We start from the raw sequence: 13,386 nt of genomic DNA, 5'->3' as shown, positions 1-13,386 counted from the left end.
TGTGAAGTACCTGGGAAGAGCAAGAGTTTGTATTGATCATCCTGTGGCTTTTGCAGGGTACCACTGAAATCGAGATCAGGAAGAAACCTGGCGGCTCCCTCTTGGTCTCCATGGATCAGGTGAACGCATCCTACGGAAGGAAAGACCGAACCAACAGTGTCATGACCGGGCTGACAAACACCCTTGTGGAGGGTAGGTGGGACTTGAGGAGCTGCCTTGGGTGGTTTCCAGTGTGCTTGTAGCGATTGCCCTCTCGTGGTGTGATGTAGGAAGGCAGAGGAGCCATCACTTGGGTGCTCCTCACAGTGCTGGGCTCCCTGGAGCTCTGTGGTTGTCCCTCTGCCCCATAGGATTTAGCTGTCCCTGCTAATTCCTACATTTAATTTGCCTCAGCCTGCATCTTTGGAGGCATTATTGATGCAGAAATGTTCGTTGGGCTTCATTTGCCTCTGAATTGTGTGGATACGGAGGTAAAGAGATGTCATTTCCCACTGATGAGTGTGGAGATGATAGCGGCAAGATGATGTCTGATGCTGTTGTTCTGCCTCCTGCAATCTCGCAAGGACTGGAGAGACCCTTTGCTTATGTCCATGGGAGGGGATGATCTGAGCTACTCTCAGATGTGCCAGCATCCATCCTGATGTCCCTTTTGCTGCTGGCACACCTGAAACGGACAGCACATGGGGCTGAGATTCCCAACTCCGTTATGCAGGAGCAAGGATTCCTGAGCATATGAAGGTGATGAGCTCCAATTCCTGCTGTCTCCTGCAGTAACACTGTGGGGAAACCAAATATACTTAGAAACAGAGCAGGGTTCTGCTGCTGCTTCCCTCCTGCACAAACGCCTACAGGCTCCAGGGCTACGGTCCCTCTCTTTTAACTTTAGCAACTCCAAGGCAACTAAATCCCGAGCAACCAGAGAACCAATGGGAAGGAGAACGCAGTGGTCCCTTCCCCATCCATAGAAAAGAGAAAACTCCAGCTGGAGAGCCTGAATGGAACCACTGCGAGTGGAGGACTGAAGGGGGGGAACTGATTGTGCTCCACAAGCACTTGGGAAAGAAACGGGCCCAGCATCCTGTCTGATTCGTGTGGCTGAGCAGGTTATTCCTGTTTGGAGTCCTTTGCAGCATGATGTCCCGTGTTTCCTCTTTTAGACCAGCATTCAGCACTGAATTCATTCCACTCACGTAAGAGCTGGCACCGAAGGCAGGTTGGAGTCCGTAACTTTGATTTCAGCCCTTTTCCCGTGCTGGGTCCCGAGTTAAACATAGCTCTTCATCTAAGATGCTCACAAGATCCGCGTGCCCCAGGGATCCAGCGGCCTCCGAGGTGAACGTTGAACCCTGTTGCCGTTCTGTTTTGTAACTGTAGAGCTGGAAGAGTCCCAAAGGAAGTGTCCCCCTTGCTGGTACAAGTTTGCCAACACGTTCCTGATCTGGGAATGCCACCCGTACTGGATGAAGCTGAAGGAGATAGTGAACTTGATTGTCATGGATCCATTTGTTGACTTGGCCATCACCATCTGCATTGTGCTGAACACGTTGTTCATGGCCATGGAGCACCATCCCATGACCCCAGAGTTTGAACACGTGCTCTCCGTAGGGAATCTGGTAAGCTGGCATGGGGAAGTATTCCCTACAGAGCTGCTTCTCCCGGGATAGGCTGCTTGTTAATGTAGGCTTAGATTGGAAGGGCTGTTACTCCATTGCATGGGCTGCATGTTTGAGCTGGCTCAGTGGCTGATGTTGAGCCCGAAGGTCAGGAGATGAGCAGAAATGAATCTTTGTTCTTTGTCTCTTCTCCCCATTCCAGGTTTTCACTGGCATTTTCACAGCAGAAATGTTCCTGAAGCTCATTGCCATGGACCCCTACTATTATTTCCAAGAAGGCTGGAACATCTTTGATGGATTTATTGTCTCCCTCAGTTTAATGGAGCTGGGTCTAGCAGATGTGGAAGGACTTTCTGTGCTGCGATCTTTCCGATTGGTATTCCATGTTCCACTTCTTTTGGAATGTTACTGTCCTGGAGCTATTAGAAAGCTTTCCTTACGTAAGAAAAGGCAAAGCCCCCTTGTTTCCTGCTTTGGGGAAGGACAGAGGTGGAATGGTGTCATTTTTGTGCTCTCTTCTTACTTCACAACTGCTCCTTGTGAGATCCGGGCTGCATTTAGGCAATGAGGGATGACTTGGGAGGTATCTTGGGGTAGGCTATGAATAGAGATAGACCATGTCAGAAAGCACCGCTTCTGTCGTGTGATCAAATGTGGTAGTTTCTATGTTACAGGAGAATAAAAGTGCTCAAGAGCTGCAGCCTTTACGTGCTTTAAATGATGCTGTCAGTGAGGAGGCTTTTGAAAGCCTCAGGCTTGGATTGTTGGGTGCAGAGAGCCTCAGCTGAGGGCCGATGCTCTGAGAGCACCGAACTCCCACCTCCATCCAGCTCCAGAAACCCTGTCCCCAAGTGAAATCCAGCCTCGACTGTGGGCTCTGGCTGTGCCAGGACTACCATAGCCACGGGCTTACGCGTTCATAGACCACGAGGTGGTTGCCGCGTAGGAAGTTCTGCCTGCTTTTCCCCTCTGTTTCAATGCAGCTCAACTCAACGTCCTTTTTGGTTGTGTTTTCTGGCTTTTTTGTAGCTGCGAGTCTTCAAACTGGCCAAGTCTTGGCCCACTCTGAACATGCTGATAAAAATCATCGGTAACTCAGTGGGTGCCTTGGGGAACTTGACCTTGGTGCTTGCCATCATCGTGTTCATCTTCGCCGTGGTGGGGATGCAGCTCTTTGGCAAAAGCTACAAGGAGTGTGTCTGCAAGATCAATCCGGAGTGTGAGCTACCCCGCTGGCACATGCACGATTTCTTCCACTCCTTCCTTATTGTCTTCCGTGTGTTGTGTGGGGAATGGATTGAGACCATGTGGGATTGTATGGAAGTAGCGGGACAGGCCATGTGCTTGATTGTCTTCATGATGGTCATGGTCATCGGCAACTTAGTGGTCAGTAAATGGTTACTGATGGGCTTTGTTGGTTGCCTCTGGGTGGGGTAGAACATGGGGAGACCACAGACAGGGAGTCGTGATTTGGGAGGCTGTTCTGGCTCCGGTGGGGTGCTTCATGGCCTTCAGCCTATGAGCCTGTTGCCTTTGGGAGCACAGCGTTGAGGATGTGGTTTGCTTGGTGGGCTTTAAACAGTTACCAAGAATAAAGCATCCAAGCACTAAAAGGGGGTGCAACCCCTCAGCTACAGGGCAGAAAAGAAGCTTCAAAGAAGCCAAAGCTGCCTTTCCAAATGGCAACAATTTGGGACACAGAGGAAGGTCCTGAGGTGTTAAAATGGGGCTGGAAGCTCCTTCTGGAATCTGCCCACCAGCGCAGTCATGAGGGTGGATGTGCGCAGGGATGGGCTGGGGAAGCTGCACGGCCCCTGTGGGGGAGGTTCGACTTAGATCATGCTGCTGCCTTCTGGTCTGGAACGCTGGGAAGGAAAGCCCATGGAAGCAAGTGGAGTAGCGTGAACAGTTGCATGTCCTCAGAGCAGTGCTGTGAGCTGGCTCGGGGAGGATTTGTCTCACCAAGGGAGCTGCCACTGGATGTGGGCAAGGAGCTATGGCTCAGAACCCAGCCTGGCCCATTTCCTTCTTAACATCAGCAGGACTTGGGTGGCTGAATGCTCCTGGGTCAGCTCTGCCAAGCTCAACCTCTTCTCTTCCAGGTGCTGAACCTCTTCTTAGCCTTGCTCCTGAGCTCCTTCAGCGCTGACAACTTGGCAGCAACCGATGATGATGGGGAGATGAACAACCTGCAGATCTCTGTTATCCGCATCAAGAAGGGCATTGCCTGGATCAAGGCAAAAGTGCGTGAGTTCATGCAGGCTCATTTCAAGCAGAGGGAGGCAGATGAGGTCAAACCCTTGGATGAGTTGTATGACAAGAAGGTAAACTGCATCGCTAACCACACAGGGGCTGATATCAACAGAGACATTGATTATCAGAAGAATGGCAATGGCACCACAAGTGGAATTGGGAGCAGTGTGGAGAAGTACATAATAGATGAAGATCACATGTCCTTCATCAATAACCCCAATCTCACTGTCCGGGTACCCATTGCTGTAGGTGAATCGGACTTTGAAAATCACAACACAGAAGATTTCAGCAGTGATACAGATCCTGATGGCAGCAAAGAGGTAGGAGGAGATGCTCCGAATGCATTCTGGTCATTCAGTGCTGGTGTGAGGGCCTGGAAGCATCTCGGGAGGGAGAACTAGATAGAAACAGAAGGTTTGTGCTGGAGCTATATTATGATGTCTTTGCACTCAAGGCACAAGTTTCTTGTGCTGGTTGCTCTACGGAGAGCCACTAATGCTATTAAATATATATTCCATATATACTTCATATTTATAATATAAATACCTATTTATAAGTAAATACAGTATGTATTTATAATATAAATACATAATATAAATATATATTTTCTATACACTTCATGTATAGAATGTAAATACTATTAAATATATAGAATAGAAATACTTCATACTCCTGTTAATGTGAGATGGGAGCTGAGTCAGGATCTCAATGAGCTGGAGTGAGGAACCAGCTTTTGTTCCAATCCCTCTGGTGAACGAATGGCTGAGTCCTCCTGAGATTGGATGTTCTGGGGGGAACTAATGATGGATTGGCTTGGCTTTGGTTTTGTGTTCAAGAAACTGGATGAAACCAGCTCCTCTGAAGGTAGCACCATTGACATCAAGCCTGAAGTGGAAGAAGTCCCTGTGGAGGCACCAGAGGAGTATCTGGACCCCGATGCTTGCTTCACAGAAGGTAAGCTTGGAGATGGAGTTGCCTTGCAAGGGTGTAGATGACCTATAGGTAGGGCACATTGATCTTGTGTGCAACTGATGCTGTGAGTACTTGGAAGCAGAAGAATTTGGCTTCAGATGAGGTTTTTCTTCCCCCGTCTGTCGCTGGCATTAATGTCTTTCAGCAACTGATCCGTTACCGGTATTCCCATGGCAAAGATACTCTACATGGCTCAAGGTTATGTTATCAGCAAGTTTTCCATTTCTCTGCTGTCAACGGCACGGAAACCTCAGCAAATCCAATCACAAAATGATGTTAATTCAGGTGCCCACATCCAGAGGTGGTGAAAGCAATCATCAGATCCTCGAGAATAAGAGTTTGAACTGAAACTCAGCCTATTTAATATTGTTGGCATCAAAACGGCTTCTAGACAATGGCAACTTCGTGTTCTTCCCATGTTCCCTGACCGCGTGTGGGCTCATCCTGCTTTGTGCGCTGTCCCCATTGCAGGGTGCACGCAGCGCTGCAAGTGTTGCCAGGTCAATATTGAGGAGGGGCTGGGGAAGTCGTGGTGGACCTTGAGGAAGACTTGTTTCCTCATCGTGGAACATAACTGGTTTGAGACCTTCATCATCTTCATGATCCTCCTGAGCAGCGGTGCTCTGGTGAGTACAGGGCAGGTTCTGCTCCTGGAAACGGGGGGGTTTGGACCAGGGCAGCATCAATCAGGTCCCGTTTCCACGTTTCCCCTTCTTCCCTTTCCCATCTTTGCAGAACCACTTGGCCTGGTGCTTCCATAGGTCCAAACCATCCCTCTCTGTGTGTGTTTGCACGCTATTTGTTAGCTGGGGTTATACAAGAACCAACATCGAGCACCCGTTAGGAGCTTTAGGACCAAAGTCCGCACCAGTGTGCAGACTTTTGGATGTGCTGAGCTGCAGAGAAACTGTTCCAGTATGGTACCAGTTGCTGAACTGGTTTAGCCGGAAAGGTTGTGCTCCCATCCCTACACGGCAGAGTTGTTCTTGCATCATTTAGTCAGGACTTCAGTTTTGGGGTGGTTTATTCTGGTTTGACAAGTGCTGAGTAGTGCGGCAGCTACTACATAAGGCGCACTGTGTAAAGGTGTAATTGTGCTGCTAATCTCGGGGCTGTTTGAATAAGCTGCTGGGAAACTAGGGAATAAATCCTGCCTGAAATGAGCACCTGGTTATTTCCCAGGCGTTTGAGGATATTTACATAGAACAGAGGAAAACCATCCGGACCATCCTGGAATACGCAGACAAGGTCTTCACGTACATCTTCATCCTGGAGATGTTGCTGAAGTGGTGTGCTTATGGATTCGTCAAGTTCTTCACCAACGCCTGGTGCTGGCTGGATTTCCTCATTGTGGCTGTATGTATCCTCTCCTCCTCCTTTCTTGCTGCTTGGAATTAGTTAGCAGAATGCTGGGGTAGTGTTTTCTTCTGAGGAATGCCCTGACTGAATCATACCCTTTACATGGATTCAATCCCAGATGTCTCTTGGGGTCCTATTGAGCCTGCAGAGGCAAAGGAGGGTTTTCCAGCCCTTGGCTCTTGTGCTGTTTTACTGTTTCAGAGAGGCCCGAGCACATCTTCAGCTACTGGAAGGTGTTAAGAGTGGAAGAGCTTGGTCAGACGTTGTATTCCTTGGTGCCACCCTTCCTCTGTAGTCCTTTGTGTTCTTAAGGATGGGGGAATGATGAGGCAGGCAAAATCTTCCCATCCCAAGCTCTGTTGTTCTGAACATTGAGCCCAGCCTTGGAGCACAGTGAGGGCGTTTAAAATGAATGCAATTTATGCTGTCAACAGCAGAAAATGCTGGAATTTGGTAGGACTCAGAGTCCAAAGAATTGCAAAACAAGGAACTTCAGACTCCCCAATGCTGGGATTGCATTAAAACGTTCCATCGCATCCCTTGTGCATCAGTGCCTTTAGTGAATGCCCTAAGAGAAAGTAGCAAAACATGACTTGTCTTCCAAGCTTCTCCTTTGAAACCTTTTGAAGATGATCCAGTTACACCGAGTTGCTGTCCAGTGACATTATCCCTCTGGGAATATTTTGGAGTAGGTGGAGGAGCTGTGCTTGGAATTCCAGGGCAGAAGTGTCTGCGTTTCCAATAAACTGCATTTATCCCTTTCTTTTCCCAGTCCTCTGCTCCCTTAACACAAGTCTTGAAGCAGTAACTGTTCCTTGCTGAAAATAGCCCTCTGTCTCTTTTGCTGCCTTAAGATGAAGCACAAGTGCTAACATGGGAACTAATGTGAGATACCATCTCTCCTGCACTCTACTGAAAGACAACCAGCAGCTGAGCACAAAAGCAGCATTCACAGCCCTTATGGCTCCGTGTTGCGAGTCCAGTTCCAGCTTTGGGAACAAAGTGCACTTTCATTTTCTTCCCGAGCATCTGGAGTAAAGAGAAAGAACTCCCCAGGCAGGTAGTGCCTTTACAGGGAGAGAACACGTGTGTCTGTGCCTCTTAAATCACACTTTCTAACCACTTTGCTAACGTGCTGTGGCTGGGGTTCAAGTGAAGGCAGGGTGGCAGCCGTGACTAATAGCCAATAAGCCTTTGCATCATAACAACCCTCTTGAATGTTATTTTTCAGGTTTGCTAGCATTGTCACATAACTGCTCCTCTGATTCCCAAAGCTTGCTGGGTCTATTTGTGAAGACAAAGTCTTTTGCTGGGTAATAATGAAGGCTTCTGCTTTTCAGTCAATCTGGAATTCCTTTTGTCTGCCATCGGTGCCTGCTGTGTCTCCTGTCAGAGTGTCCCCAGAGAATAATACTGCAAAGAGCCCATGAAAGCTCAAACAGCCTTTAGTCACTTCACTGCCCTTGTGGTTGTTTCCTACTTGGGAGTGAGGCATTATCCCAAGGGGAAGAAGCTCTAAAACTGAGGATTCAGTGAAGCCTGGACCCTGTATTTTACGTACAGCGTAAATCACTGCATTTCTCTCTATATGGTTCTTATAGCCCATCCCTCTGTATTTTGAAAGCTGGGACCAGGGGGTGTTGCTGTGGGCTTGGTCCCTTCCTGAGTAGCCTGATTTTGCTTCCCAAAGGCTTTGCTGTAAACCTTTGGGACAACCCTGGGTTAAATCAGTGTCATTTGAAACCCACGTGGCAAAACCCGGAGCCACGTTGCCGTAAGTTGCCGCGTGGTTTGGCTCTTACATGAAGACAGCAAAAGTCTGGTGCACCACCAGTAAAATAAGAGGAAATCTCCACCTTTTCCCACATGCTTGTGCATTTGAAATCTGGTCGTGGACTATGTGTGGAATAAGAATTGTCCATGTGATTCGTTTCACATTATTATCTCAATATCCCTTTTTATAGAGAAGAATGATAAGTAGGAAGTGTCTATTCTGGGGATTAAACTAAAAGCCACCTTTTGCAGGAGGAGGTCTCGTGTTTTTTCCATTAGTTGTTGCTGTATATTGATGTCTTTTATTTTTTTCCCCTTAAAAAAAGGTTGCCATATCTGTTTCTTATCTGTGTCTGTTATGTGCTCGTAGCCAAAACTGGAAGATAGTGGGCTGCTGATGAAATGGTGCCTGGAGATACTATTTCCATATGGCCAGGTCATGGCTGGTCTAATCTAAGGAGTTGACTCATGCGGGGAATGGACCTCACGTGCCAGGGCTAGAAGTAGATGGCTTCAAGTTGCAGGCTTTTGGTACAACAGGGTTTAATCCTGCAGGCCCCTGGTTAAAGGCTATGGGGGAATTCATAAGAGCCCAAATCTGATCCCAGGCTGCTAAAGAAACTGTGTTGTCTTTGTGGTTGAAAACTGGATCCAGGAGCCTGTCCCCAGCTGTGTTGTGGTTTCAGTGTACGAGCAACCCCGTGGTCGCTGCGCACCTCATCCTGCCCATGTTTAACATGGGCTTTTCCCCATCCTCCTCCTGGCCCGCGATGCTCACAAAGGGCACTGCGCCTTCCGGCAAGTGCGCGACGCTTGCTGTGTGTTACAGGCAGAGAATCCAGAGCCCGTCCTTGGGTTTCCAGGCAGGAGCAGTTGGAATGAGCTGCCCCATCCCTCAGTGCTGAGTCCCGTCCCCGAAGGCCGTGGCCGTGGATGGAGCAGCCCCGCTCTGTGAACACGGTGGCTTTGCTGTGCGAGTCGAGGGCAGTTTGTGCAGTGTGTGTATTTATCTGTATTCTTTCTCATAGGTACCTTTAACATTTGTCTGGCTTAAGTTTAATGGGAGCCGCTGGGATCCTGCAGCCAGTAAAGGGCGAGGGTAAGGTTTTTGTCATCGTTTGGGCTCTTCCTTCCGACAGACCCCTCCTCCGTCTGTGTCTCTGCCTCTCACTTACCTTTCCCCTCTCTATTCTTTTCTTATGCCTTTCTCAACCGCATTATTTCCTTCCAGGTCCTTTCAGTCAAGTGAAGTAGGCAGCTGGTGGCATGTCTTCGGGATTTATTCTGGGGCAAGCAGTGCTAGGGGACTCATTCTAACAGTCTGGAACCTTTTGTGTTTTGTTTCCCTTTTTCTTTCTTTATTTGCTTTCTTTTTTTCTCTTTTCGTTTCCTTTTTTTTTTTTGCCTTTGTTTCTATTTTCTGTGTAGGTCTCTTTAGTCAGCCTTATAGCTAATGCCCTGGGCTACTCGGAACTAGGTGCCATAAAGTCCCTTAGGACACTAAGAGCTTTGAGGCCTTTAAGAGCGTTGTCCCGATTTGAGGGGATGAGGGTAAGATGCCATTAGCAGCTGATCCTTCTGCATGCCTGTGGAGCGTTTCTTTTTTAAGCATGCTAGAACTGATCAAAACTGGTGGAAAAAGCCCCAAATTCCCAAGAGAATCATGATGCAGCTGCTGACTCGATCACCCACCGTGGATGTCCCCTCACCCTGCCCACCGCTGCACCCTCCCCTCTTAAGAAAGGGAGATGCATTCAGCTGCCTCATTACATTCAGTTCTGGCCCAAACCACATGCCATTCGTAGATGATGTTAACACTTGGCTGTTCTCATTTAGCCTGGCTTTTACCTCTAGCATCCGAGGGGGCTTCTGAGCTGTAACTTCTTCTACCTAGGGAGAATCACCAGGTGCAAAGAAGCAGAATTGGAACCACCTCAGTGTCTCCAGCCCCTCACCGCGTTGGCCGCTGGTGGAATTGGATTCAAAGACCATATCTGAGGGGGTTTTAAAAGGGCAATCTGCCTGCAAGGGGGTAAAAGGCTGCTTCCTTCCTTCCTTGGATCCCTCAGGCCTTCAGGAAGGGACTGGTGGGGAGCTCAGCTCATTGAAAAAAGGCTTTGGTTGAATTCCTCTTGTTGCACCTTGTTGTTCTCGGTCCAGTCTGGTGGCGACTGGAAGCCTTGTCTGATAGTGAAGCTTTTCCTTTCCACTCCCTCCCTTTTCCCATGCTTTATGGTCCCCTTGTCCTGTCACTGTGGAACTAGCACCGAAGCACAAGCAAAGCATTGAACTTAACCAGCTTCCCTCAAATTGGTAGACAGCAATTGGGGATTGGAAATCAACTGCAGTGTCTCACTGCTTTGCCACTGATGGTCTCTATTGTGGTGCCTTCGTTTCCCATCTGGGGTTGAAATCAGCTAGAACATGCAAGAAGTGAAGGCTATGATGTATTCATGGGTTTCCCTCTCGCTCTTAGAACAATAACGTAGGTTCCTTCGTGCTAAATCCCAGTTGGCTCCCAATGAGAGGTATTAGAAGAGATAAAATGATGCATTAAAAGGGAAGGGAATAGCAGTCACAATTTTACCTTAGAAGCAGTTCCACCTGGATCCTTCTGATCTCCTCTGAATCTGCTGGGGCACAAAATACAGGGTGAGAGAGGCAAGGAGCTAACCAGGAATCCTCCAGTCCCATAGGAAGCCATAGGAATAAATGACAGAACAAATCCAAAGAGGGTTTTCTTTTCCCTAATGTTATCCTGCTCTTATTTCTTGGTGTCAGTTAGCTTCATTCGAAGCTTTATTCACTAATGCCGGCCCATGGATGCAAAGCCAGAGCTGTTGCTCGGCTGGGTTCAGGTCCCACCTATGAGTATGATCACAAAGGAAAAGGCCCAGCACTAAACCTGTAGCTATTAAAAGCTGTTCCTAAGCTGTGCCAGACAGAAGCTGTGATTTCTAGTGCAAAATCAAAGAATTCCCATGCTTAGAGTGGGGATTTCCACCCAAATTGATAGACAGTTACAACCAGAACCCTGTCAGTCACCTAAACCCAATTCTTCTCCCTTTGGTTTGACTTGAAGTGATGCTGCCCCATACAACCAGTACAATCCAGAGATTTGAAACGCCTTTGCAAAGGCAACACCAAATGTAGTTCTTTGCTTTTCTCTACTCCATAGTAATCTGCACTCCCAAGAGCTTGCTCTGCTCTGAAATGATTCAGGAAGTTTGACAGTAATGCTATGAAACGTGCATGTGTTTTTGTCAGTCTGCACACAAAAGCCATGTTCCTTCTCTCTGTTCTATGCTGGATAAATTCAACGTGCTCCAAGTGACCAGATTCCATGAGGACATGAAAGGTTTTTGCTTCCCATGATGAATGGAGTAAAGCACCATAGGGGTATCTGTAAGGATCTAAAGAGGCACACCGCTCCTGGGTTGGTGTTCAGCAGCAGAGCATCCTATTTGCTTGAAGGGAGGGTAAAAGCAAAGGCATTCTCTATGGAGTCTGTGTGGAGGGCTTGACTCTTCATGCTTCATGGGGTTTACAGTGATCGTAGAACCTTAGACTGCTTTGGGTTGGAAGAGACCTTAGAGATCATCCAGTTCCAACCCCTCACGGGCAAGGACACCTTCCACTAGAGCAGCTTGCTCCAAGCCCCGTCCAACCTGGCCTTGAACACTGACTTCATCCCATCCTTTAGCGGTTGTTGTAATGCCACTGTCTAGAGCATGGGGATGGAGCAGCCTTTCCAAACTAAGGCAAAGGGGTGAAACCAGTTTAGATTCTGTTCATCTATGAAAGGGATCTGCGTTAGGAGACCGTGATCAAGGATTTAGCACCCTGCTGACCTAACTCTATTAAAAGCCTACATTGGGTCATGTGTTGGCCAGGGATGCTCAGTGCTGTGGTGCTCCCAAACCGTGAAAAGGCTCAAATGGAAGATCCGAGCTCTGGCAAAACCCATTCTGTGTGTTTTGGAGGAAGGAACATGGCTTTTCTGTCCTTTTGAGCCTGCGTAGCTGCATGCTCAGCTGTGTGCCTGAGACACCATCATTGGTCTTGCTTAGTCACAGATCTATCTTGATGTTGACAGCAACTCACTGCTTAGTCTTAACAGAGCAACGCTGGGCTTGCTCCTGTCCCCACCAGTCCCATAAGGTGGGAGCAGGAGGCAGGCTGCCGAGTGCTAACAGCCTTGTTTGCAAGCGGGGAATGGCCGGCAGGGCCACTGGCTGAGGAATCCCGGAGCAAAAGTGGCCTCCAACCTGGCTCTGAGTCAATCGTAGCTTAGGAGCCTGGTTGGTGCTAAGAAGAGAGTCTGAGCCTCGCGCATAAAGCCCCCCTCTCCCTTTGGCAAGTGAGACTATTGCGAAGAGCTGTTGTTTCACTGAAGAACCCAGCCTCAAACCACAGCGAATGGGACAAACTGGCCTGTTTTCTTGCCAAAACAGAGCTTCAGGAGGTGGCTTTTAAGCTGAATTCCTTTTACCACTTGGAACAAGTTCATTGCCAACTTCCACATGGACTCAACGCCACGGCTCTGCCAGTGGCCTTCCCTCCTGTTCCCCCCCCGCCCCAAAGAGAGCTGTACTGATGCTTTGCTGTCTCCTGCCTTGTGTTTTATACTGAAACTCTTTCCCACCCCTTCCAACACAGGTGGTTGTCAACGCCTTGGTTGGCGCTATCCCTTCCATTATGAATGTGTTGTTGGTCTGCCTTATCTTCTGGCTGATTTTCAGCATTATGGGGGTTAACCTGTTTGCTGGGAAGTATCATTACTGCTTTAATGAAACAGCTGAGGAGCGCTTTGACATAGATATTGTTAACAACAAGACAGACTGCGAGGCGCTGATGCCACCCAACTCCACCGAGATCCGATGGAAGAACGTCAAAATCAACTTCGACAACGTTGGCGCAGGATATCTGGCTCTTCTGCAGGTGGTAAGTTTGGCTTTCACCATCTCCCTGGGAGATCCAAGCCGCTTCGGATGCACTTTGACTGCTTCCGTCAAGTCCAGCGTTCCATTGATCCCACTTGGGATCTGCTGTTCCATTGATCCCACTTGGGATCTGCTGTTCTTTCAGCCCTGTGCCTACTCACAAGTGGCTCCAACTCTTCCCAAGCTTCCATGAGACAACAATAAACCTGTTTAGACCCATTTATCATAGACTCAGAGAGTAATTGAAGCAATATTGAAGTTCAATGCAATATTCTTTCCCTTGGGGTGAATTCTGCCTAAGAGGAGGTGTCTTTTCTTTGCTAGGCTACTTTCAAGGGCTGGATGGACATCATGTATGCAGCAGTAGATTCCAGAAAGGTAAAGTACATGAGCACAAACTTGCTTCCCAATGTTTGACTTTGGTAAAATCAAGAGTAATAAGGGTAGACCTGTGCTTGTGTTCTGTATTTAAT

General features: G+C 48.3%; 1 protein-coding gene across 1 annotated transcript in view; it reads left to right on the top strand.

Annotated features, from left to right (window-relative positions):
* The window catches only part of SCN8A (sodium voltage-gated channel alpha subunit 8), a gene marked incomplete at its 3' end in the record, with an annotated part of 41,657 nt that overhangs the window by 24,047 nt on the left and 4,224 nt on the right, over window positions 1-13,386 (top strand). The window contains exons 13-23 of the mRNA XM_080635552.1: window positions 57-192; window positions 1,375-1,613; window positions 1,816-1,989; window positions 2,643-2,999; window positions 3,716-4,186; window positions 4,703-4,820; window positions 5,310-5,464; window positions 6,021-6,194; window positions 9,399-9,521; window positions 12,630-12,914; window positions 13,238-13,291. Of these exons, the coding sequence (XP_080491678.1) occupies window positions 57-192; window positions 1,375-1,613; window positions 1,816-1,989; window positions 2,643-2,999; window positions 3,716-4,186; window positions 4,703-4,820; window positions 5,310-5,464; window positions 6,021-6,194; window positions 9,399-9,521; window positions 12,630-12,914; window positions 13,238-13,291 (2,286 nt within the window). The remainder of the gene's footprint in view (window positions 1-56; window positions 193-1,374; window positions 1,614-1,815; window positions 1,990-2,642; window positions 3,000-3,715; window positions 4,187-4,702; window positions 4,821-5,309; window positions 5,465-6,020; window positions 6,195-9,398; window positions 9,522-12,629; window positions 12,915-13,237; window positions 13,292-13,386) is intronic.

Source organism: Psittacula echo (genome assembly GCF_963264785.1).
Source record: "Psittacula echo genome assembly, chromosome: 27".
In the NCBI taxonomy this organism is placed as follows: Eukaryota; Metazoa; Chordata; class Aves; order Psittaciformes; family Psittacidae; genus Psittacula; species Psittacula echo.
This window is presented reverse-complemented; position numbering and strand designations above follow the sequence as displayed.